This window comes from Glycine soja, chromosome 5, assembly GCF_004193775.1.
Source record: "Glycine soja cultivar W05 chromosome 5, ASM419377v2, whole genome shotgun sequence".
Classification (NCBI taxonomy): domain Eukaryota; kingdom Viridiplantae; phylum Streptophyta; class Magnoliopsida; order Fabales; family Fabaceae; genus Glycine; species Glycine soja.
This window is the reverse complement of record NC_041006.1, coordinates 38,067,496-38,092,980: the sequence shown is the minus strand read 5'-3', so window position 1 is coordinate 38,092,980 and position 25,485 is coordinate 38,067,496. Positions and strand designations below refer to the sequence as shown.

Genomic DNA, 25,485 nt, shown 5'->3' with positions numbered 1-25,485 from the left:
CCTAGTTTCAAGAAAATGCAAGTCTCGCATCCAAGGAATTAAACCAATTACTTTGCCTACTTCACTTATACTTTGTACATTTATGCTACTATTGTTGTTGCATATTAAATTATGCAAAAAAATAATCTAAAAACATTTATAATCATAAAAAAAAAATTATACACTGACATGTAAAAGTTATATATAATCATCCATTCACAATTTATCATGTATGATAAATTTATTAATTTTTAAAATAATTATCTTAAAATATTTCAAATAATTATTTGTGATTAAATAGGAAGATAAAATCATTTTACATTACCAATGCATAAACATTAAACTCTTATAATTATTATTCCAATTATATAGACATGAGGTTTAACTAATATTTTATTAACCAATATCGTGATTAAGTCAATAGTTGGTCTAATATCAATAATATTGCTCATATTATGATTGAGAATAAAAAACTTCAAATATGATTAAACCTCACCTCAAAAGACTTGGAGGCGATGGAATTTCACAAAAAAATTAAAAGAATGAGATAAATGACAAACTAAAAAAATATTTATAATAAATATAATGAAAAGGAAGAGAACCACCAACATTATGTTAGTTCAAGTGGAAGTAAAATCAAACCCCTTAAATAAAATCTTATATTTAAACTTTATGGATAAAAAAGTATAAGAGAAAAAATTCACTAAAGATAATAAATTAATTCTTGACAAAGTTAGCTTATACTATTAAGTTAACTCAATGATAAAAAATTCCTTTAAAAATTTAAATTTATGTCTACAACATCCTTAAAATTTACTATATTTTTAACTTTTTAAGTCATAGATAATTTTTTATTTTAAATTGAGGTCTTTAATCTTTAATTATATGAGTATGAAAGAATTTTTTTGGAGTTTCACCTACAAATAAAAAAAAAACTAAAAATTGAATATGTATTTTTACGGTTTAAATTAAAATAAATTATACTGTTATCTCTTTATATTAAAATGTATTGAATTTATAATTTAAAAGTACACTTAAATTTAAAAAACTCATACAATATAAACACTTCTCATTATATTTTATTTTTAAAAAAAATGGAAGAAAATAAGCAGCTCACTGACTTGGCTTTACCTGACGCATCTTGGAGACGAGGGCAAAAGGCAAAAGCCGCCGCTGGAGGGAGGGTCTGAGAGAAATTGTGAGTGAGAGTGAGGTGCTTGTTGTGGGGCACGCCCTAAGCGGTAGCGGTTAACCACTCTGTACCGAACTGAAACGGAACTCTATTCAATTTGTAACCGCAGAACACTCGAACCAGAGTTTTTGTTTTCGTGTGTGTGTAAGAGAAGAAGAGAACGATGAGTATATGGAACTACGTCGTCACAGCTCACAAACCCACCAACGTCACTCACTCCTGCGTCGGCAATTTCACCAGTCCTCAAGACCTCAATCTCATTATCGCGTATCTACTCCTATTCCCTTTCGTTTTCGTAGGGTTTCATTTCTTCTCTTTCAATTTCGTCACCGTTTATTTACCCTTTCACTTCGTTTTTTCTTCCAGGAAATGCACGCGCATCGAGATTCACTTGCTTTCTCCTCAGGGCTTGCAGGTTCTTCCTCTATTCCATTTCACAGGCTACTTGTTTTAATCATTTTTATTTGAATATGCATTTTTTTTGGACTTTGTTGTCTTCTGTTTTCGACGGAAACCTCTCTTTGCAGCCTATGTTGGATGTGCCGATATATGGAAGAATTGCAACACTTGAACTCTTCCGTCCTCATGTGAGAAAATTAAAAGCATACGTGTTTTTTGAGTTATTGTCTACTGTTGTAGTTTTATTCTTCCGTAATGTATTTTTTTTGTTTGTTTGTTTTGGTTTCAAACAGGGTGAAGCACAGGATTATCTTTTTATTGCAACTGAAAGATACAAATTCTGTGTTCTTCAATGGGATTCTGAAACTGCTGAGCTTGTTACGCGGTATGTGTGAGGAAGCATCAATTCTTTCCTTTGGAGTGGACTTACTTTTGTTCTGCTTGTTTTTGTATAGATTGAAATCAACATTGTTTTTAATTTTAAGCAATTATGATGTAGGGGTTGTATAAGCTGTTAGCTGGGGTATTAACAATCTCAAAGTAAATTTTGTTATGCAAAAATCCAGTTAGTTTAGAATAGGGTACTCTGTATGCAATGTGTAAAAGCGAGTTTCATAACTTTGAAGTACAGTATCTTTGTTAATAGACTAACTACTTCATTAGTTATTACTGCTAAGCTTTCTGGTGCTGCCAGATGAAGGAATTCTGGGAAATTATCTAACCTGATGTGCTCTGCTTCATGGACGAATTCGTCGTTAATGGAGTTTTTCCGAAGGGAAACAATGCTTCATTCCTAGCACTGATTCCTAAGGTTCATGACCCACAAAATCTCAATGAGTATAGACCTATTTCATTAGTAGGTTGCATTTATAAAATTGTGGCCAAGTTACTAGCAAGAAAATTGAAGAAGGTGCTGCCAATAATTATAGATGAAAGACAAACTGCTTTCATAGAGGGCAGACATATGTTACATAACGTTCTTATTGCTAATGAAGCAGTTGAGGAAGCAAAAAGGTGTAACAAGTCATGCTTCGTGTTCAAAGTTGATTATGAAAAGACGTATGACTCATTCTGTTGGAATTTCTTGTTGTACATGTTGAGGAGGATGGGTTTTTGCTCTAAATGGATTACTTGGATTGAGGGCTGTCTCAAATCCGCTTCTATCTCGATATTGGTTAATGGAAGCCCTATGGTTGAGTTCACCCCACAAAGAGGACTCAGACAAGGGGATCCACTAGTTCTACTTCTGTTTAATATCGTTGCAGAGGGTTTAAATGGCATGATGAGAAAAGCAATGGAGAAAAGACTGTTTAAAGGTTTCTCAGTTGGAAGACATAATGTAGAAATCAGTATTCTACAATATGTAGATGATACAATTTTCTTTAGGGAAGCCTCGATGGAGTATGTGAAAGCAATCACGGTGATTTTGTGGAGTTTTGAGCAGGTATCATTGCTCAAAATTAACTTTGCAAAGAGTAATTTTGGGGCAGTTGGGATGTCGGAGCAGTGGAAGAAGGATGCTGCAAGGTATCTAAACTGCAGATTGTTGGTTGTACCTTTTCCTTACTCGGGTATCCTAATTGGGACAAACCCAAGGCGTTGTGAGGTTTGGGATTCCATTATCAAAAAATGTGAGAGGAAGCTATCAAAATGGAAACAAAAGTATCTCTCCTTTTGGGGTAGAGTGACTCCCATAAAGTTAGTCCTAAATTCCATTCCTATTTACTTCTTTTCTTTTTTCAGGGTACCTAATAAAGTATTGGACAAGTTGGTGAGGCTAAAATGGTGGTTTTTGTGGGGTGGAGGCTTGGAGCAGAAGAAGATTGCTTGGGAAAGTGGGATTCAGTGTGCCTACCAAAGAAGAAAGGAGGTATGGGAATTAGGGATCTAAGGAAATTTAATTATGACCTTCTTGGAAAATGGCGATGAAATTTATTCCATCACCAAGGGGAATTGTGGGCTCGGGTGTTGGATTCAAAATACGGAGGATGGAGGAACTTGGATGAGGAAAGAAGGGTCAGAAGTGAGTCCTTCTGGTGGCAAGACATCAGCTTCATTGCTCATTCTACTGAGGATGGTAGTTGGTTTGAAAAAGGGATAAAATGGAAGGTGGAGTGCGGAGCAAGGGTGAGATTTTGGGAGGATGGATGGAGAGAAGATGGTGTGCCACTCATGCCGAAGTACCCTAGGCTATACATTTATTCTTATCAGCAAGAACAGTTCATCCAGCAGATGGGAGTCCTTAGAAGCAGTTTGGGAGTGGAGATTTCAGTGGAGGCGATCACTTTTTGATGTAGAAATAGATATGACTGCTAAGTTCCTGGAGGACATAGAAGGTATCACCATACATCCTGATCAACAGGACAAGTGGGTCTGGAAGGGAGATTCAAGTGGGGAATGCGTACATGTTGCTTATGAGAGATTCCACAGATGAGGATCAGGATGAAGCTTTTAATGAACTGTGGAAATTAAAGATCCCAAGAAAAGCCTCCTTCTTTGCTTGGAGATTAATTCGGGACAGATTGCCAACAAAGATGAATTTACGTAGGAGAAATATCGAAAGTCTTGATTCTCTGTGTCTATTTTGCAGAAATAAGGAAGAGGGTGCAACACACCTATTTTTTAGTTGCAGTAAAATTTTGCTGCTTTGGTGGGAATTGATGTCCTGAGACTATCCATTGAAGGAACTCCTTGACCAGTCAGAATTTGATCATGAATATGATCAAAATTTGGATTCATGGCACGTAAGGCCAACACCATGTATAGATGCTTCCTTTACATTTTCTCCATTGACTTAACATCTAAGAGCATATTTAGTTCTTCAACTGCAGATTGGATTTGAGCAATAAACGAGGTCATATCATGATCTGTTTGCTTATAAGATGTCAACTTGGTAGCTGCATCATACAATCTCTGAATGTCATTGGCATAGATCTTTTGGGCCTTTTCTAAAAAAGAACAAGTTTTGAAGGACCTCAAGGTTCCTAAGATATTTTGCTCCACAGACTACCACAACAAGGTACAAAGCTGGAAGTCAAGCCTTTTCCATTGTTCCTGACTTTCTGCCAGTACTTCAGTGAACTCTTTCTCCAAGTGATTGTGATGTTCTTGGCCAAGGAACCAGAGTTCCACAGATGTAGACCAGGACAAATAATATTTACTACCACTCAGCTTCTTTGAGGTTATGACAAGTGTCTCAGAGAAAGAAACTATGGGACCAACAAAAGTTGTTGAAGAGGTTGTAGAGGCCATCTTATAACAAGGAGGAGTTGTGCAAACCAAGATGTTGAATTCGCATAGACAAAACCTTCACGAAAGGTTCCAACTTGAGAACCCAACACATTGAATTCGCATAGACAAAACCTTCACGAAACCTTCACGAAAGGTTCCAGGACCTGATCTAGGTCTAGGGAGATCTGCGAGTTGTTTTGTACTGTCGTGGCAAGTTTCTGACCAGCAGAGGGCCGTGCGTAGACTTCACACGCCAAACAAAGAGCTCTGGACAAGTGGCGTGTGGAGGCCTTTTTGGCTGCGTGACTTGCTAGGTTAGGTCACGCTCATTGAGGCGCATCAAACCCTGGGTTCGCCGAATATTCTGCCGGCGGTAGCAAACGGTGGTGCCAGTGATATTTTGTATAACCTCTTTCTTATGTGTTAGAACTTGTGAAGAAGGAAATTAGTATCCCTTAGAACTTGGGAGGGAAAAATCTAGTTGTTGGGTAAATTGCATGCATCTAACTTCCATAGACGGAGTCTTGTGCATTAGGCTGCCTCTTTTACTTTCTTTTGAGTGGGATTATTGGTTGACAACTTTGTACTTTTGAGTAGTGTCTTGAGCATACAAGCTAGGAATTTCTGTGAAAAATGAAGATTGAAATGTTTTCCTCTGTCCTGACTAGACATTACCTTATGTTAATTGAATAGGTCTTGTTGGGGTCATTTAGGACCCTAACTGGACTTTGGAGTTGGAGTGAAGTTGGGAATTGTAAGTCAAAATAAGAACAAAATCCTAAATCCCTAACTTAAATGTGTGAGTATATGTAAGTCTGAGAGAATGTACATATGGGGGAGGAGACAGGAGAGGAAATCCTCCTAAAAAATGAAAACAAATAATGAGACAAAGTAGCTCAAAGAAACACTTAGAATTTCCAATTTCTGTATATTATATATTATAAATTGAAATTCCTTGTAAGGGCATGAATGGTTGGCTCATTTATTTGTTTAATTCTCTATGTTATTGTAATCCAGGGCAATGGGGGATGTTTCTGACCGGATAGGACGTCCCACAGATAACGGTCAGGTATTTGAATTGTTTTACTTATATCTACTGATAAAACTTGGGTAGTTATAGTATTCTTTCAGTTTTGATATTTTTAACATTTATGCTTTATCTAGTCTAGGATGAGTTGAAAGTTGTTCAATGCATTTCAGCTGTTATTCCATTTTCTTTCTGCAGATTGGCATTATTGATCCTGATTGTAGGTTGATTGGACTCCACTTGTATGATGGTTTGTTTAAAGTATGTAACTTCTTCTCATTCACTATCCTGTAAAAATATTAGAAGATTAAAATGACAATATGTTTCTGTTTAGTGTCATGTTAAAGTATTTGAATGATTCACTGTTCATTGATCTTCCAGGTTATTCCCTTCGACAATAAAGGACAGCTCAAGGAAGCATTTAATATAAGGTAACCATATTATTATCTTGGTTTTCTACACATGGATTCTATTTACAATTTGACCTTTGCTAGGTATCCATAAATGTAGTGCTAGTAACTATGAGCCTATGACCTTGATTAAGGATTACCAGTTACCAAAGCCCTGGTTGTGTAAGAATGAACTGCGAACCTATGTCAAGTTGGATGTTGTTGGTGTCTTTACATAAGATTGAAAAGTGGATTCTGCATCTCATGCATCAATGGGTCAATAGTGAACTTAGATGTAGCTTTCTTTGAAAGAACAAAATGAAGTATGAATATACTTTTATTAGTTGGTTTAATCTATGTGTTTAATTGAGATGGTTTTAAAATCCATACTTTCTCCTGTACAGACAGTTGACAATTATATAATAATAATAAAAATAATACTGGTTCAACCACGGTTAAACCAATGCCTTAATTGGTTTGATGATAGTCCGGTTTTATATACATTGTGCAAAACTGTGGATGTCATGGTGGAGCTAAGTCATGGATGTAAATGGGTGTCTGTACAGTTTAGTTTCTTTGTATCTTTTTTTTTTAAAATGTTATCTCTGCTGTGACTATGGACAATGGCTGTGCTGGGAAAACAACCCTAGCTTTGTTTATGCTTTGCTGATCTCATAGTGGCTTGCCTGTTTGTTTGCATTCAGTTTTAAATGTTATGTTACCTAAGAGAACATTCATAAAATATGGGTGTAAATTATTTGTATCTTTTTTGGTTGGGAGCATAGCAGTAAACTTTTGCTCTAGGTTCAAGTTTACTTTCATTTGGTTCATGCGTATGCACAAAAACAGTACAGAGTACACCCAAATATTCTTAGAGGTAAAGTGGATGAGAGTCCATTATTTGGAAAAAAAACCTTGTGAGAACATCAAAAAGAGTTTTGAAGTTCAAAACTTTGCTATACTTGTTATTGATCAAATAAGTTCCAATTAAGATTGCTTTCACCCCAAAGATATTTTGGTGCTACATTTTGAAACAATGCCTGAGCAACTTCAAGTATATGCTTATTTTTTGTTTCAGTCACTCCATTTTGTTGTGGCATGTCATCACAAGACATGGTGTGCAGATACAGGATCAGGGCTGAAGCTTTGATACTATGTAATTTTAGGAGAAGAAAAAGATATTCTGTATTATTGAGTGATTTGAATTTACATGATTTATAAAGGCAGAGCTGACAAGGAGAGATCCTAACCACCCTAATTACGGAATAAATATTTTGAAAGCCAACTCTTCTAGAAACCTTATTTGAAATTTAAGATATGGAGAAAATAAGGGAGAATCAGATCAGATTATTTTGATCTTGATTGTTACTACCTAACTCTTCTAGAAACCTTATTTGAAATTTAAAAGAAAAGCACATACTGTTGGCATTTTTTAAATTGAAAATGTTTTTATTTATAATTTATTTCTTGTAATTTTCTTCCCTAGTTTTTCTTTTTCCTCTTTTTTGTTTCTGGTTCTGATGTAGTTTATTAAAATTATGGTGCATTTGCTTTCAGGCTTGAGGAGCTCCAAGTTTTGGATATCAAATTTCTTTATGGTTGTTCAAAGCCAACTATTGTGGTTCTTTACCAGGTTTCTAATTTTATTCTACCTATTGTCATCTTGTTTTGCTTCTTTTCTTTCTTCTGCTCTTTTATTTTAGTCTTTGGGTCCATGCTAAATGCATTTAGAAATCTAGAGCTCTATACAAGGAGGCTAAATTTGTGTTGCTGCATGCAGTTTAAGCTGTCCTTTGGCATGTGTAGTTGGAGCAGAATGCTTACACCTTTAAGGGTGTATTGTTGCCCCAAAATTTATTATGAGAGGGAATTATGCTTGTGCTTCACATTTTTTTCCCGATGCAGTCCTGCCTACATTTGGCCTAAAGATTGTTTATACAGTCAGCATGGAATCAGTATAGTACCATGCTCTTTCTCTGCTTTTTCAAAATAATTTTTTTCTATTTCTAATTTAATATACATTTGAGACACAGAAGAAGGAAAAAATACAGGAAAGTTCTTCACATAATTTGTGTTTTAGAAGTGACAGAGAAGAGTAAGCATCACATCATTCACATGAACTTGTATTAGAATTGTTTACACAAGGTTTGAGTCAAATTTAAAGAGTGCTGAAGAGGGTTTGTGACCCATATGTTATAGTTGTATTGTTTTAGTTTCAGTGTATGGGTGGGCATATTCATATTCTTGCATAATTTGTGTATTCAATGTTACTATGATTTGATCATCTATGAGTCTGCTGCATATTTTTTTTTTCTTGCATTTCCTTTATGCAATATATTTTGTTGGAAAAATGGTGTTTAGCATAAACAATTTTGATTTTGATGGATTTGTTATTATGTTTTCATCGATGACAGGATAATAAAGATGCTCGTCATGTTAAAACATATGAGGTTGCACTGAAGGATAAAGATTTTCTTGAAGGTCCATGGTCCCAGAACAATCTTGATAATGGGGCTGATTTATTGATACCAGTTCCCCCACCTCTTTGTGGTGTGCTTATTATTGGGGAAGAAACCATAGTGTACTGCAGTGCTAATGCTTTCAAGGCTATCCCGATCAGACCTGTATGTTAAAAATTATTTTTTGTACTTCCATTTAAATCATCTGTGAATTTTTGAATTTTCAGAAACTGCATTTGTACAATACGAGTTATTGGACTTCCCTTCCATCTTAATTATACCTTTTGTGCTTTTCAGTCAATTACAAAAGCCTATGGAAGAGTTGATCCTGATGGTTCTAGATATTTACTTGGTGACCATACAGGGTTGCTTAGCCTACTTGTAATAACCCATGAGAAAGAAAAGTATGTGATCTCTCATTCTCGTCATCAGTATATTGTTTGAATAAACAATGTGTATTTTTATAAAAAAAAACACAATGGACCACTATTTTAACTGTTGAATCTTATGGTTTGTCATTTACAATTATTTTGTAGGGTTACCGGACTCAAAATTGAGCCCCTTGGGGAGACTTCCATTGCATCTACAATATCATACCTTGATAATGCATTCGTCTACATTGGTTCTAGTTATGGAGATTCACAGGTGGGGTAATGAACTGGAAATTTACTTTATAAATTTTGGTTTTGTGAGAACATAACATGAAAGTTAATTATTTCCAAATTTCTGTCTCCCAAGCACTAGTTTTGAACTAGTATGGAAGCTTTGACTTATTTCTTTATTTTAATATGAAATGGAATCCGTAGCTTATGTTGGGTTGATTACTTATTAATTGTATTGAGATTTGAGAATTTATGACTCTTGAATGTACTTGTTTAAATATAGCTTAGAGAGCACAACTTTGTTTATATAGTAAAATAGCAAGACTGTCAAACTTGAGTTGTATACTTGAGACTTTTGAAATATTGCTTAAAGTCTATCGGGGAACCCCAAACATAATTTAACAGCATATATATAATATATAGTGGGAGAGGATCCACTTACTCCAAGAGTAACTCTCCTCATCCTCATCATTCATTTTCTTGAAATCTAATGGTTAAAATTAGTTACTTATTACAACCATTAGATCTTAAGAAAATGAATGGTGAGGATGAGGAATAACTCTAAAAGAGTTACTCTTGGAGTAAGTGGATCCCCTCCCATATATAATATAGGCTTAAATACTATTTTAGTCCCTGAATTTGGGGTATGTGCTTTTTTTAATCCTTGAAATTTAAAAATGCTTTTTTTAGTCCCTAAATTTTGAAAATTGCATTTTTTAGTCTCTGATATAATAAATTGACACTTTGCGACGGTTTTTAGCTGTCTTAAATTAATTTTTATTTTTTAGTCACCTGGATTTGCATTTGAAAACTGTCACATAGTGCTAAAAAAACCTGTCACAAAGTGCTTAAAAACCGCCACAAAGTATCAATTTATTATGCCAGGGACTAAAAAAAGCATTTTTAAATTTCAGGGACTAAAAAAAGCAGCCCCACAAATTCAGGGACTAAAACAGTAATTATGCCTATAATATATAATAAATATTCTGACATTCCAACTCCATAACAAAGTAAATGAAATAGTACAGTAAGAACATAAGTACAAGAGGGACCTGCATCACCAAAACAATCAAGTGTTTTTCTTAGGATATTTTCTTTTCTTCTAATTTTTTTACTCTAATATAAGATAACAAGGAAGGGAAAGAACGAATCTGTATCAGGAAGCTTTTGCAATATGTGAAGTGTTTTCTTCATTGTCTTTTCTAATCATGTTGCTTTAAAGTCTTTGGAAGTGTAGTATGGCATATCCATTGCTGAATACTTATGCTTACATATTCAGACATAACATATTGACAATCTCTGATGTTAAAATGCAGCTAATAAAACTAAATCTACAGCCTGATGCAAAAGGTTCTTATGTAGAAGGACTGGAAAGGTATGTCAATTTGGGGCCTATTGTTGACTTCTGTGTGGTAGACCTTGAAAGGCAGGGCCAAGGTCAGGTTGTAACTTGCTCTGGAGCTTACAAGGATGGTTCTCTTCGCGTGGTTCGTAATGGAATAGGGATTAATGAACAGGTCAGCTCCCCTTCCTCCACCACAGTGTGGAACATTTGCACCTAAGACACATTCAAAAGGAATGGAAATTGGAAAAACAAATCTTTATATCAATGGCACACACCTTACAAAATATTAATTTTTTTATGCATGTATTTGGTCTAGGCATCGGTAGAACTTCAAGGTATCAAAGGAATGTGGTCCCTTAGATCCTCAACAGATGATCCTTTTGATACTTTTCTGGTTGTGAGTTTTATAAGTGAAACAAGAATCTTAGCAATGAATCTTGAGGATGAGCTGGAAGAAACTGAGATTGAGGGATTCTGTTCTCAAGTGCAGACATTATTTTGCCATGATGCAGTTCATAATCAACTTGTTCAAGTAGGTTCTTGCCTTATTTTCTTACCATATTAGTTTTCTTTTTATCTTGATTTAACACCTACATCTCTCTGACTAAATTTAAGAGAAGTGGTGGTTAAGAAAACTATTTATAGCTGCTGAGTTGTTTTGCCATTTGCTTATGGCTTTACTATCAAATTTTACTGTTAGGCTGTCTATTTATTATATTTTTTCTTACAGGATTGCTTTCCTTCAATTTTCAAACTGTTTCTCAACCAACCCAATATTGATCACTATAAATATATACCCTTTTTGGTATAATAAAACCTTTTCTTTTAGTTTTCTACTTTTCTATAATAATTAGTGGCATGTTTAATCTTCTGCATATAAAAATTACCTGGCATCAAAATATCAGTATAGATGTGTGTATAGTGTGTTTGTGTATATTTTTATGTTTTGAATTTTGACAAATTTTGATTTCTTGTCAAAAACATTTTTTTATCTGTAACTACACAAGACAGAAGACAGGACTGGTATCTTAGTACCTACTATGATGTATGTTTTCAACAGGTTTCTTCAAAATACAAAATATTTGTGTCAGCTTCTTTTTGGTTTCTTTGTTTTAAAAAAGATTGTCCATTTTGTGAAAAATAATTAGAAATTTATTTAGAGTTTTTGGATAACACAAAGCTATGGGTAGGTCATAATTGGAATCAGACAAAAAGAATTAAAATACGTTGGAACTTTAAAGAAATAAAGATTTAAACTTACATAATGTGTTAATATTCTTGAAGCTTCTTTTGTAAGCTTAAGTTCTGCATGCTCCGTTGTAGTTCATTTGAATAATTTTCATAAATTGATTCCATAAATTAATGCTATTCTGCTGTACTCTTCTATGCTTTTTGAGTTTATTTTATTTTGTTTTATGGCAGTCACCTGCCATTAGCTAATAAATCGAAATTACAGGTCACATCAAGCTCTGTCAGACTGGTCAGCTCCACAACTAGAGAGCTTCGGAATGAATGGCATGCACCATCAGGCTATTCAGTAAATGTAGCTACAGCAAATGCTACCCAGGTGTGATTTGGGTGCTTTACAAAAAATGTTATGTTTAAAAATTATAGGTGATATTTGTTTAGTGGTTTTTAAAATTCCAATGGGTTCCCTCATCAATGTGGCTTATCTGAGTAGAGGCAGATCGGAGTCTGTTACATTCCCCCTCCCACTTGTTCTGGTGGAAATAATTTTGATGTACATTAGCTGTCAGGACGATGGAAGTAGGTGACATGAGAAGCTCCTTATCATTAATTTTAATATGACTTGAGCCCCTGTTTTGCTATTAGCTGCTGGAGTTATTTGGGTGAAATTATAGTGTTTAGAAAGCTATGGGATCATTGAAGTAGAATGTAATGCTAATAAATGCTACCTTGGGTTAATTCTTAATGATAAAAGGAGGAAGACAGCTGAAGGCATGTTGAATTAGTAATTGTGAAATATTTGTCATTGGTTTATGGAATATTTTTTGAGTGATGACTTTATGGCTTCTGTAAGTATGAAAGACGAATATTTCCTTTTCAGTCTATGTTATGTGTGAGGGCTCTAGTTTTTTAATGCCTGCTTCCAATTTTTCATTTACTTAAGAGAATCATGTTCTTTGATTCTTCAAGGATTGTTTTTTGGTGTTCAGTGAAGCTCTAAGCATGAAAGACAGATTTCCTGAAGGTTCAGTAAATGTTAGTTAGGTGCGAAGGCTGTAGTTTTTTAATGCCTGCTTCCTTCATTTCATTTACTTAAATAATCATGTTCTTTGATTCTCCATGGATTGTTTTTGGTGTTCAGTGAAGCTCCAATAATAAGTATTCTACATGAATAAGAATGTCTTTTATACTGATAAATTTGTTTCTGCTTTCTGTTTTGATATTTTAATTCAGATTTTGTAATATTTATTTTTCCCTATGTTTTTTAATAATATAAAAAATAATCCAGTAACAGTGGAAAGTTAAAGCTAAAATAAGTTAATGACCCAGTGGCAGTGTATATTTTACTAATTTTAATTCCTTAAAGTTGAAAGGATTTTGTATCACTGAAAGACTCCTCCAAAGGGTAGAGAACTCCAGATTCTGATATCTTAAAGCTACAGACAGTCTACAAAGTAATATAATTTGTGGCAAATTCCTTGGAATAAGTTTTATATAATATAAGACCGTTCAGCCAAACATGATTTTGTTTAATTGGTATAGAAATACTAGAATTAATTTTGACCAGAAGTATCAGTATTTTTGCTACTGGTCAAACAAATGTTGTGCTTGGCTGCAACTTCAAAACTTGGCCTTTGATGTATCTCCACGAGTAGTTTTGGTATGGTATCCAATCAAGCTCCTTGGAATAAGTTTTATATAATATAAGACTGTTCAGCCAAACATGATTTTGTTTAATTTGTAAAGAAATACTAGAATTAATTTTGACCAGAAGTATCAGTATTTTGCTGCTGGCCAAATAAATGTCGTGCTTGGCTGCAACTTCAAAACTTAGCCTTTGATATTATTTCTGGATCTCCACGAGTAGTTTTGGTATGGTATCCAATCAAGCTCTATTAACGTTACCATTTAAGAGAATTTGCTTCAATCTATTTCATTACTTTTACACTATGCACATTTCCATTGTTGGATTTTATTATGACAATACATATAGAGTTTGCAATTAAATTGATAATTATTGTTACACTTGGACACAGGTTTTGTTGGCCACCTAGTTTACAGCCACATCTTTGGTTCCCTAATACTTGTTCTGTATATTGTATTAGTTAACCATAGTTCTGCTCCTGTTGATGCTAGGCTGTATGTAAATCAGTACCACTTGCACTGCTTTCACTATTATTTATAATATATATCTAATTTTTCCGATAAAAAAAAAAATTGTTACACTTGGACACAGGTTTTGTTGGCCACAGGAGGAGGGCATTTGGTTTACCTTGAAATTGGAGATGGCATATTACAGGAAGTAAAACATGCCCAGCTGGAGTATGAGATTTCATGCCTGGACATAAATCCCATTGGTGAAAACCCCAATCACAGTCATCTAGCAGCAGTTGGAATGTGGACAGACATAAGTGTTAGAATTTTTTCTCTTCCTGATCTGAGTCTCATCACAAAGGAACAATTAGGAGGGGAGATCATACCTCGTTCTGTTCTTCTTTGTGCCTTTGAAGGGGTAGGCTTTCCTTGAGTTATTTTTTGTACTTGCTTTTATTTTTTTGATTCTGGCATTCTGCTTCCTTATTTTATTTCTTGTAAGTTCTATTTTTGAAGTAGAGATTTTGAATTTTTACATGTGTGGCAGTTGTGAGGAATATACAAGATCAGCAACATTAATATCTTTTTACTCTCATGCTCATGTTAAATTGAGGCATTGCTTAACTTTCAATGTCACAAGTTTAATGGTAGTTTCCTTCTTAAAAATATCCTATTAAAGTGTGTTGCTTTTTCAATTTATTCTCCAGATATCGTACTTGCTATGTGCTCTCGGTGATGGCCATCTCTTAAACTTTATGTTGAATACAAGTACTGGTGAATTAGCAGATAGGAAAAAGGTATCTCTAGGGACACAACCTATTACGCTACGGACGTTCTCCTCCAAAAATACTACTCATGTGTTTGCTGCATCTGATCGGCCAACTGTGATTTACAGTAGTAACAAAAAATTACTTTATAGTAATGTGAATCTGAAGGAAGTGAGTCACATGTGTCCTTTCAATTCTGCTGCTTTTCCAGACAGGTATCTATGTCATTGTTAGTTTGACTTACTAGAGTTATTGACATATCCCCTTGTGCTGTTCTTGGATCTTGTACAATTTAATATAAAATCCTTTACTGGTGATGGTACTCATCTACTTTTAATAACTTAAACAGTTTGGCAATTGCAAAAGAAGGTGAGCTTACTATTGGCACCATTGATGATATACAAAAACTTCATATTCGCTCTATTCCACTGGGGGAGCATGCACGACGTATCTGCCACCAGGAGCAATCTAGGACTTTCGCTATTTGTAGTTTGAAATACAACCCAGCAAGTGGTGAAGACTCTGAAATGCACTTTGTCCGTTTGCTGGATGACCAGACTTTTGAGTTCATATCAACTTATTCTCTTGACACTTATGAGTATGGTTGCTTCATAATTAGCTGCTCCTTCTCAGATGACAATAATGTGTATTACTGTGTTGGAACTGCATATGTACTGCCAGAGGAAAATGAACCAACCAAAGTAAGTTGAGAAATTTGTATTTTTCAGCATTATTCTAGTCAAAGCTTCTGATATCCTGCTTCCTGTGGCCATTTTAAAACATGTAGGGAAGAATTCTTGTTTTTGCTGTTGAAGATGGAAAACTACAGCTAATTGCCGAGAAAGAGACAAAAGGAGCTGTTTATTGCTTGAATGCATTTAATGGTAAATTGCTTGCTGCTATTAATCAAAAAATTCAGCTGTATAAGTGGGTGCTCCGGGATGATGGTACCCATGAATTGCAGTCTGAATGTGGACATCATGGGCACATCCTAGCACTTTATGTGCAAACTAGAGGAGATTTTATTGTAGTTGGTGATCTGATGAAGTCGATTTCCTTGTTAATCTACAAGGTAAATTTTAAACTGTTGTGACACTAGTTTCTGTCTGGTTTTGTTAAATTTCAACTGTTGTGCTGCTTATCGTTTTGGATGAATAACTGATTTTTTGTATATATAATGAGTACACCATGTTCTTTTGAAATGATAAGTTGTTCCTTATTGATAGCATGAAGAAGGTGCTATTGAGGAAAGAGCTCGTGACTACAATGCAAATTGGATGTCAGCCGTTGAAATTGTTGATGATGACATATATCTAGGTGCAGAAAACAGTTTTAATCTGTTCACAGTTCGGAAAAATAGTGAAGGTGCCACTGATGAAGAGCGAGGTCGTCTTGAAGTGGTTGGTGAGTATCACCTTGGAGAATTTGTCAATCGGTTCCGGCATGGCTCCCTTGTTATGCGCTTGCCAGATTCTGATGTGGGCCAGATTCCAACTGTTATCTTTGGCACCATTAATGGTGTTATTGGAGTAATTGCTTCTCTTCCACATGAGCAATATGTTTTCTTAGAGAAACTTCAGTCAAATTTGAGGAAGGTAATTAAAGGCGTTGGAGGGCTCAGCCATGAGCAATGGAGATCATTTAACAACGAGAAGAAAACTGTTGAAGCTAGAAACTTTTTAGATGGAGATTTGATCGAATCATTTCTTGATCTTAACCGAAGTAAGATGGATGAAATTTCCAAGGCATTGGATGTTTCAGTAGAGGAGTTATGCAAGAGAGTAGAAGAGTTGACAAGGTTGCACTGATTATATATTATTTTGTAGCTTCGTTGTTTTTTTTCTTTCTCATTTAACTTTGTTCTTCCTTTTTGAGGGGTTGGGTGGGGGTTAAAATAAACATGTTTGTATTTTCCCCCCGCTTTTACCTTCTGTTTACATTTCACAATACATGGATCACAAATGGTGTATGATATGAATGTCATGTTCTAAGGCATGATAGTGCTTTCTATTTGACACTTTTGGACACGCTATCATTTTCCTAATATTTGCTTTCAAGTTAGTTATACCTTGCAGTTCTGTCAAGTGTCATGTTAACCAGTGAATCACGCATAAAAAAATATGGTGAGATTTGACGTCCAATATCAAGATGTATTTTAATAATGTTCAAAAGTTTTAGTTGAATATTAAAAAAAAAGGTAATTCGAATGATTTTTGAGACATAAATTTGGTCCTTGAAAAAATGGTAAATCAAGTTGATTTTCAGTCATTGAAGGACTTTGTCACTTTGATTTCACCAAGCGGTATTAGTCTTTTATTTATTTTAATTTCAACACATGTAAGTGTTGAGTTGATCTGTTTATTTAATAATCTTTTAAGAAAAAAATTTATTTTCAAAATTTATTGATGGCCAAAATAAAAGTTATTTTAAACAGAGCAATGTTATGAAAATAAGCTGAAATGGTAGATCAAATTGAAAGGGCAAAATTTAGATTTAAGTATTTTATTACATCGATCAATAACATTTGAATATTATTGCAAAATATAAAAGAACATGATTTATTGAAGAATTAAGAGGGTAAAAGGGACTTTATTTAAATTTTGTCCGTAAAAAATTGCTTTTGGACTGGTCATCTACAAAATTGGAATATGAAAAACTGACAAGTCTGTTGTGAATTGTGATCATGAAGGGCTTAAACTGTACAGGTTTGTCACTTTCAAACGGAGAAAAAAGTTGAAAGTCTCAATAGCACGAGTGGCATCAAGTTTATATTCAGAATAATATAAATGACATGTATATAATATCTTACACGACAAAATTTAGCTTTTGGGACGCGAGGACAAATGCCAGAGTAAGAATACCACTCGTTCCGTCGTTCGTGAGTTTGAATTCCCCTTTTATGTATTAATTAACAGGCTACCTTTCAAGAACTAGCTTTTATTTTATTATTACAAAAATAGGGCTTAAAGACATGTATCAGCTTATTTTTATCGTGTGTGAATTTGAAGAGAAAAAATTATGCAACTCTTCTCTAATTACAGGATAAAGATACTTTAATTAGTTAACATTCTATTCGTATTTAGTCTTAATGGATGAGGGCTTTGAAACTTAGAGCCCTGTTGTATGTATATTAATAAAACAGCAAAACTTCCTCATGGGCATAATGAACAAATTCATGCGAATTTGTTTTTAAAAAAGATTGTGATTTTTGTCAAACACCTCCCATAACCCCCTAAAAAAAGATGCTCTAGAACTATAGGCATCTAGTCATTGTTTTTAAATTACATTTTCAACTACCATAAAGATTGAGATACCCAAAATTTCTCTCAGTAAAATGAATTGTAGCTATATGTCTATCTAATCTTAAAATAATATTGAGCTGTAACCCTTATTCCAGAATATTACATCTAATCAGAAAATGCTCTCCCTTGCTAAGATAGCATTGCTGATATATTTGGTCATTGACAGATCTTCACAAGAGGCAAAAGCGGGTGAAAAGTAGTAATATGCAAACATCCCATCTAGGACAGATTTCAAAATTGTCACTAAGCCAAACCACATTAACATAATGGCTAAAGAGAAATATCACATTCACATATATCAGCAAGGGTTTTGAATCATATTCAGAAAACATGGAATCTGATTCGTCCTCAGAACTAAGCTGGTTAGTTTTTTTAGCAATGCAAACCTCCTCTCTCAGACCCTCCACCAAATTAGTGTCTATGCTTTTTTTGTATACACCCTTACTCCTATCCAATAGCCCTTTCTTCAGCAGGCTTGTGAATTCCTCTCCAATTTGTACAGCTGGTAATCATATGGTAAACCCAAGTCCCATTTTAACTGGTCAATGGTTTGTAGTGGAAGGATCCTATCACTAGTGAGCATAAGCAATTTGCACAGCATAACCTGGAGTTCCAACTGATTTTGCTGAAGGATGTTCATTTCCTCGTGATGGAGCTCCAAGGCTTCTGGAGCCAAACTGAAACACAGAACAGGAGAGCCTCCACTAACAAGAAAAGAGGACTCAATAAATATATTGGGATATCTTCTGATAAAGGTGGAGAGTTTGAGGTCACTCGGAAGACAAAGTGTCCACAGTGGTGAGAAAGATAGTATATTGGAAGGCAGCATTCAGAAGAAGAATAAATGACGGAGACAAGGATCCTAGCTGCCTTAAGATCCCTCTGACCAGGAACAACAACATCCAATGTCCTATCTTTCACCCATTTCAACTTTATGTTCACCAGACTAAACTACTGCTGGTAACCAACTAACCGTATCCTTGTTGATAACCACGAACAAAACCAGAATTTCTTGCAATATCAAAAAGCAAATGGAACATTATATAAATCGATTACAGATAGCATAACTAGCACAAAAAGATGCCCTTTGCACTTGTAGTTATCAGAAATCCACACTTTGCTTCAAGAAATGCTCTGCAAATGTAAAATTTGGATTTAAGACAATTCAAACAAAGTGAGAAATATTCTACCACTAGGAAGGCATTACTCGACACAAAATCAGATCTCAAACTAAAGCTAGAAACCAATATCCTGGGATTACAAATAAAGCAAAATTATAATAAATATCACATGTTTATGAGCTAATTATCATGATAAGTATGACCTCTCAAAAACAAATATATTTCTTCACATCACACCACTACAACCCTTGGAAACCAAATCAATGGAACAATAACATGTACAACTTACTCAAGTCAATAATCTTATGAGATCAGCAACTGAACCTTTCAACCCAGTTCTTCAGTAGAAATAGCAGAAGGCTCAGTCTGCTCAGATAAATTAGCTGGTATGGGACAAATGCAACTGTAACATCATAAGAAAATGGATTTGTTCCAACCATAAGCATTCCCCCTACAAATCTCTACTTTATTTATTTATGTTCCTTACCATATGAGAGAGATATCATGTTCACTTTGCTTCTTTTAAGGTTCACTAAAGATCAGATGACCTTTTATTAGGGGGAAGGGGGCACAAGACAAAACAAGATTTGAAATTGATGAAAGATAGAAAGGGATTTAAATTTAACAAATTAAAATAAAATCAAAGTTCACAAATAAACATGATAACTACCAATAATTTGATGGTAGCTATTTCTATGGTTTTCTCAGAAGAATTTTAAATATTTCTTTCCAGTTTACAATGAATAGTTTATTTAAATGAATATTATAAAAAAAATTCCTAACCAACCAAAGCCTTTAACTTCTGCTGCCATTATACAACTCAGAACCAAAAATGGCATCTCTAACTTAAAAGTAGGATTCTCAGAACAACAAGTTATGTCAAAATCTTACACTGTGCTATGAAGCCTAGATACGGGATACGACACGGGTACCACACGACACGGATACAGCGATATGGCAAATTTCTTAAAATTAAGGATACGATAGGTCTTCGATACGTTAATAAAAAATTATTAAAAGAATTATATATGTATGCAAATATGATCATCTACAGTTCTGAGGAAGCAAATCTACGAGTAGCACTAGAACTGACCCTCTCCTCCAACAGTTGTAGACATTTTTTCAAGCAACACAACCACACAATAATAACAACATCAGAAATGAGAAAAGAAAACAGAACATGAGAACTGAGAAGTCAGAACATAAAAAAACATAACACAACCTCAATTTTTTTTATATCAAATTTCAAAATCAGGGGAGAAATCAAACTTCAAAATACATAACAGATAAAATGCAGAGAAATCGACCGCAAAAAGCGAAAATCACGGAGAGTACTTCGCCGGAAAACGCACAAACAGTGGTGACCTCGTCGGAAAAGGGAGAGAGAAGTGAGACCGCCTCGGACAGTGCCGGAAAAGGGAGAGAGAAGACTGAAGAGTGAAGAGAGAACTCGGACCGTGCCGGAAAACGAAGTAGGAAGCGGCGTCCTCCGGTCGTCACCTCCGTCGTGCCTCCGGCGTGATAAAGGGAGTGGCGTTGTTGAAGAGGGAAGTCGCGTGAAAGAACGGAGAGACTGAAGAGGGAATACCGTGTTCCCTATCCTTTCAGGATTTTTTTAATTTTAAAAATTCAGAAAATGACTAAATCCGTATTAGAACCGTATCCGAATACGGCTTGAGTAGTGTCCAAAAAGTTGATAGTTTCCAAATATGGATCGGATTTGAAATTAAATTAAGGGGAAATGATTCTCTTCCGAACTAAAATGCTTGAATTTCTAACAAGTCCTAAGGTAAACACTCAAAAGTGAATCCTAAGAAAGAGTAAATATAATATCACAAAACACGCACCAGAAGATTAACCTTCGTATCCCGTTAAGGAAAATAGTGCTGCGTCATGAAGATAATCGGGAAAACATACGACCATTTCAATAACTCATCCACGGAAGCAATGCCCTAAGTATTTTATCTTCTAAAAAAAAGTATAAGTATCTAATTAAATTTATAAAATGGTAAAATATTCTTAAGTTTATATATATTTAAGAATCAAATATAATATAAAGAGATTTATAACACTCACCTATCATACTTAACTAATTAAATTAGATCCTCTTAATTACACTTACATAGTTTAACATTCTTTAAATTAATATCTTTTCTTTCTTTTTAATAATCACAAAAAAAATAGCGCTTTCTATGAAGAAAAATGCTAACCCATGATTTTTGTGTGTAAAAACTATAAAAAAAAAAGATAAATGCTAACCCATGATTTTTTATTGGAATGTATAAAATTGTATTATTTATGATTTTTTTTCTGCTTATCTATAATTTTCATATTATTTTTTCCCTTTTAATTTCTTAAGAGAAAGTAATAAATTAGTAATAACTTTGGCACAGTCTTTTTTTTTTTTATAGATTGTAGTTTGGTACTTTTTTTAATAATATATAGTGCTTCGTATATATTTTCTTTGCATTCTAATAGCATTTTACAATATATCATGCACCATATGTATTTCCTTACAATAAATAGTACTTCGCATATATATTCTCAAACACGTAATAAAGTAATAAGCTTGTGAGACTAATATTTAGTGGTTGATCTCTAATCTAATATCATAGAAAAATTATACTTGGACATCCAATATATCAATGAACACCTAATAAAAGTGAGAAAGTAAGAAAAAAATAGATATTATGATTTGACATAAAGAAAAACATAAAAAAAGAAATATTTTTTAAATGTTTAAAATATATAGATATTCATGAATCATCACTCAATATCATATGCTACATTATATTTGGAAAAATGTTTGATGAATATCTATAATATTATTCAACACCTAAAAAGAAAAATATAAATATCATAAATTTATGATGCGATGAAAAGAAAGAAAAAATGTTGCTTTCTATTCACAGACAAGTGAAACAAGTTTTTTGATCCTATGTAGTAGCCTTTTGGGTTTGCAGTCCCTGTTCCACATGGTTTAAGTCTTGGTCATGAACCTGATTAGTAGTAATATTACTTAGACTCTCAAAGTCCTTTGCCGTGTCATAAGAAGCATGCAAGCCAACAAGAGCATAGTAAAGCAAGAGCAACAGCGTCCACACCCCAAACCTAATATAGGAGTCGAGGTCGATAGAGCCAAGAAGGAAAATGTTGATAAAAATAGACAAAGCAGGTAGCCACGGAACCAAAGGCACCCCCCAAACTTTGGGTTTCTTGGCCATTGGAACACCAAGCCAAAGCCCTCCGGTCCCTAAAACCCATAAAGGCACACAAATCACGTACCCAATAATCCCATCACTGTTTGCCCAATAAGCCGAAACGCCACACGAAGCCCCAAATATTAGCACAAGGCACACAACAAACTTCACTTGATTCTCCTTTGTTGTTACCCCACTCGAGTAATATCGCCTAACTAGAAGCGCCACGGCCACTAGCATGAAAATAAGGAGAGTGGAAATCGACAAGAGGTTAGAGAGAACACGAAAGTTTGTGAAGAAAGCAACCACTGACGTTGCTGTGAGCATTGCTATTGTAGCATTCACCGGCGTCCCCGTCTTGTCATCCACGTGGCCAAACCAAGGTGGCATCATGTGAGTACGTGAAATGTGTGTCAAGTAACGAGACTCACCAACTATAGTCACTAGCAAAACAGTGGTCATTCCCTTCAACGCTCCCAATGCAACGATGTACTTAGCCCAATCCCACCCAACAGCGTTAAAAGCAACAGAAAACGGTGCATCCACGTCAATTTCCTTGTATGACTGCACAAGACATAGTGTTAAAGACAATAAGCAATACACCAACGTTGTTATCGTCATGGACCCGACAAGTCCAATGGGAATGTCTCTAGCAGGGTTCTTGGTTTCCTCTGCCATTGTCGCCACCGCGTCGAAGCCGAGGTAGGCGAAGAAGAGAACCGCCGAGGCCTTGAAGACGCCGCGGGCGCCGAAGGGTGCGAAGGGAGTCAGGTTTTGTGGGTTGGCGTTGATTAATCCGGCGACGATGACGAAGACGATGACGAGGCAGTGGAGTATCGTGGCGATGTTGTTGAAGAGGGAGGAGGCTTTGGTGCTGCACATTGCGAGGGTGGCTATGGCGATGAGGGCCACCACGGCTATGGGGTCCAGGTGGCCGTAGTCGGGGTTCATGTTGGGGACTATTATGCGGAACTCGTCTGGGTGGTGGTTGCATAGGGTGGCGAAGTAGGAGGTCCATGACCGCGATATGGTGGCGCCGCCTATTACGTACTCCAGGAGGATGTTTCCGGCGGCCATGAAGGCCACGAAGTCTCCCAGTTCCACTCTTAAGTATGCAAATGACCCACCTGAAAAACACTCACCACAAAAACTATCATATATCATTGCTTTCACATTCTTAAGTAAAACAGTGATTATACATAGGCATTTATTATGATACATATATATTAATTCTTCTTATTTTTTTTTTAGATAATTCTATTCGAATCCAATAGAATTAAGTAACAAAATTCTTCCACATAACTTCTTATTTTTTAGTATTTCTTAAGTATTTTTGACATTGTGTTCTTATGAAAGTTTTCATCTCTCTATAATTTATAAAATAGTTTACTAACATAAAACTCCAATCTAGAATAGAAATAATCGATACACCAAAAGATTAATAGAAATAATCACACTATGATCGAATCTATAGTCTTTGTCAATCTCCCACAAACTTGTAATTACTCAACTACGTAATTTGTGGACATTGATTAGGACAATGAAGTCCTAGTTGACCATTTCAAAGTATCTCCTAAAAAACACCAAACTGAAAGTAAGCTTTGTCATAATAGTGAAGAAGGGCAAAAACCTGCGACGGGAATTTCGACGGCGAATTCGGTGTAGCAGAAGACGGAGAGCAAGGCGGAGATGCCGGAAGCAACGTAGGACAAGACGACAGCTGGACCGGCAACCTCACGAGCCTCGAGGCCGGTAATAACAAATATGCCGGAGCCGATGACGGCGCCGATGCCGAACCATATGAGATCCCACGAGTTGAGCGTCTTCTTCATCTCGTTGCCGCTCCTCCCCTTCATCTCCACCACCTCCGTCTCGTCCTTGGATCGGGTCATAACCCGATCCTTAAACCTCCACGGTGTCTCCCTCAGCGCTTTTCCGTAGTTACCCCAACTCTTAAACGATTCCTCCGGGAAGAAATCGTTTTTCTGAAACGTGCATCCCCTTCTCTTTGCACCCCTGCTCCCACCTTCTTCCATTTCCATTCTGCTCCTCTCTCTGTATAAATCAACATATATGCATGCGCGTTACGTAATTAATGATTCAGTATATAATTATTAATTAATAGTTTACGCAGGAATTACCAAACAAAACCTTAATCAGCATTTCGTCATGTTTTTCTTTTCTTCTTATGTAATGTCATGCATGCATGATGTTCTTGTACGTGTTACTGATTACTAAAAAGCCATAATAATCCAAGCCTAAGAGAGCAATATTATAGCTAGATGCTCGCATATATATACAAAATGTCTGAATTACTGAATCATGTTTGAGATATAGTATATATAATTATTAATCTCTGAAGATCATATCTGAGGCGTGAAAATCACGTTTGAAATTAATGTAGAAATAAACACGTTAATATACACACACAAGGTGTCTGATCTTCTCAATGCTTAAATATTCTCAAAAGGCAAATATATAGAGAGAGGAAAGCATTAATTTGACCGTGTAAATTAAGGTACGTATGAGGAAACTACTAAGTAAAGTAGACTTACAGACAATTGTGGTCTAATTAATGGAATGAATTAAGGAAGTGAAAGTGGAGAAAACAGCTACCATCTGGTGCGTGAGAGAAAGAAAGAGTTTCAAGAATAGAGGGGGTGCACCTGGAGGAGACCCTGGGGGTTGCGCTTTAATTTATATATTCAATATTCAATATATAGCTGTATATAACAAGTCATAATGAATGTGTGTGCCTAAATTAGTAATTAACAAGAAACGCCTAGCACTACTTTAGGGACGTCATATATTATTGTATTTGTAACAGTACGGGGTATACAACTTGATTTACTACAAATTCATATGTATAGGCTCCTTATTAATTTAATTTAACGTATATTGTTCTTTTGTTTTGTTTTCATGAAAAATTTGGTCCATTTTGATATGTACCCCTCTAGTTGAAAAATTTAGAACGTATTTCTTTAAGAAATGCGGTTGGATGGGTAACTAGATTGAGCTACCTCTCCAGTCTATGTTTCTGTTGAATGCAATATATATAACGAAAACCAGAAGCGAAAAACTCGATCATTAGTTTTGTATTCAGGTGAAACAAATTTTAATTACATTTTCTTTTTCTATTTTTATAGTGTATGCCACGTTGTTAATGTTGGATGGCATCAACGATCTATAA

The 25,485-nt window shown here is 35.1% G+C and overlaps 2 protein-coding genes across 2 annotated transcripts; one reads left to right on the top strand and one right to left on the bottom strand.

Moving 5' to 3' along the window:
• Nucleotides 1-1,076: 1,076 nt before the first annotated feature.
• On the top strand, nucleotides 1,077-16,716 carry LOC114413051 (DNA damage-binding protein 1a). The gene is made up of 19 exons (XM_028377210.1): nucleotides 1,077-1,438; nucleotides 1,538-1,586; nucleotides 1,699-1,758; nucleotides 1,864-1,955; nucleotides 5,819-5,870; nucleotides 6,027-6,089; nucleotides 6,210-6,259; nucleotides 7,775-7,850; nucleotides 8,632-8,841; nucleotides 8,974-9,080; nucleotides 9,213-9,321; nucleotides 10,595-10,795; nucleotides 10,940-11,155; nucleotides 12,080-12,190; nucleotides 14,048-14,323; nucleotides 14,613-14,887; nucleotides 15,022-15,373; nucleotides 15,460-15,744; nucleotides 15,899-16,716. The coding sequence occupies exons 1-19, from the start codon at nucleotides 1,335-1,337 to the stop codon at nucleotides 16,478-16,480; spliced, it is 3,270 nt and encodes a 1,089-aa protein (XP_028233011.1). The 5' UTR covers nucleotides 1,077-1,334; the 3' UTR covers nucleotides 16,481-16,716.
• A 5,271-nt stretch (nucleotides 16,717-21,987) lies between these two features.
• LOC114411551 (cationic amino acid transporter 1-like) lies at nucleotides 21,988-24,344 on the bottom strand. Its single transcript, XM_028375199.1, has 2 exons — nucleotides 23,926-24,344; nucleotides 21,988-23,422 (listed from the first exon to the last, which is right to left on the bottom strand). Exons 1-2 carry the CDS (start codon nucleotides 24,335-24,337, stop codon nucleotides 22,032-22,034), a joined length of 1,803 nt encoding a protein of 600 aa, XP_028231000.1. The 5' UTR covers nucleotides 24,338-24,344; the 3' UTR covers nucleotides 21,988-22,031.
• Between the last annotated feature and the right edge of the window lie 1,141 nt (nucleotides 24,345-25,485).

Coding starts and splice junctions, on each gene's coding strand:
- LOC114411551 (XM_028375199.1), bottom strand. CDS start 24,337: ATGGAAATGGAAGAAGGTGGGAGCAGGGGTGCAAAGAGAAGGGGATGC. Junction 23,423..23,925: donor CGTCGAAATTCCCGTCGCAG/GTTTTTGCCCTT, acceptor AGTGTTTTTCAG/GTGGGTCATTTGCATACTTA.
- LOC114413051 (XM_028377210.1), top strand. CDS start 1,335: ATGAGTATATGGAACTACGTCGTCACAGCTCACAAACCCACCAACGTC. Junction 1,439..1,537: donor GACCTCAATCTCATTATCGC/GTATCTACTCCT, acceptor TTTTTCTTCCAG/GAAATGCACGCGCATCGAGA. Junction 9,322..10,594: donor CTAGTTATGGAGATTCACAG/GTGGGGTAATGA, acceptor GTTAAAATGCAG/CTAATAAAACTAAATCTACA.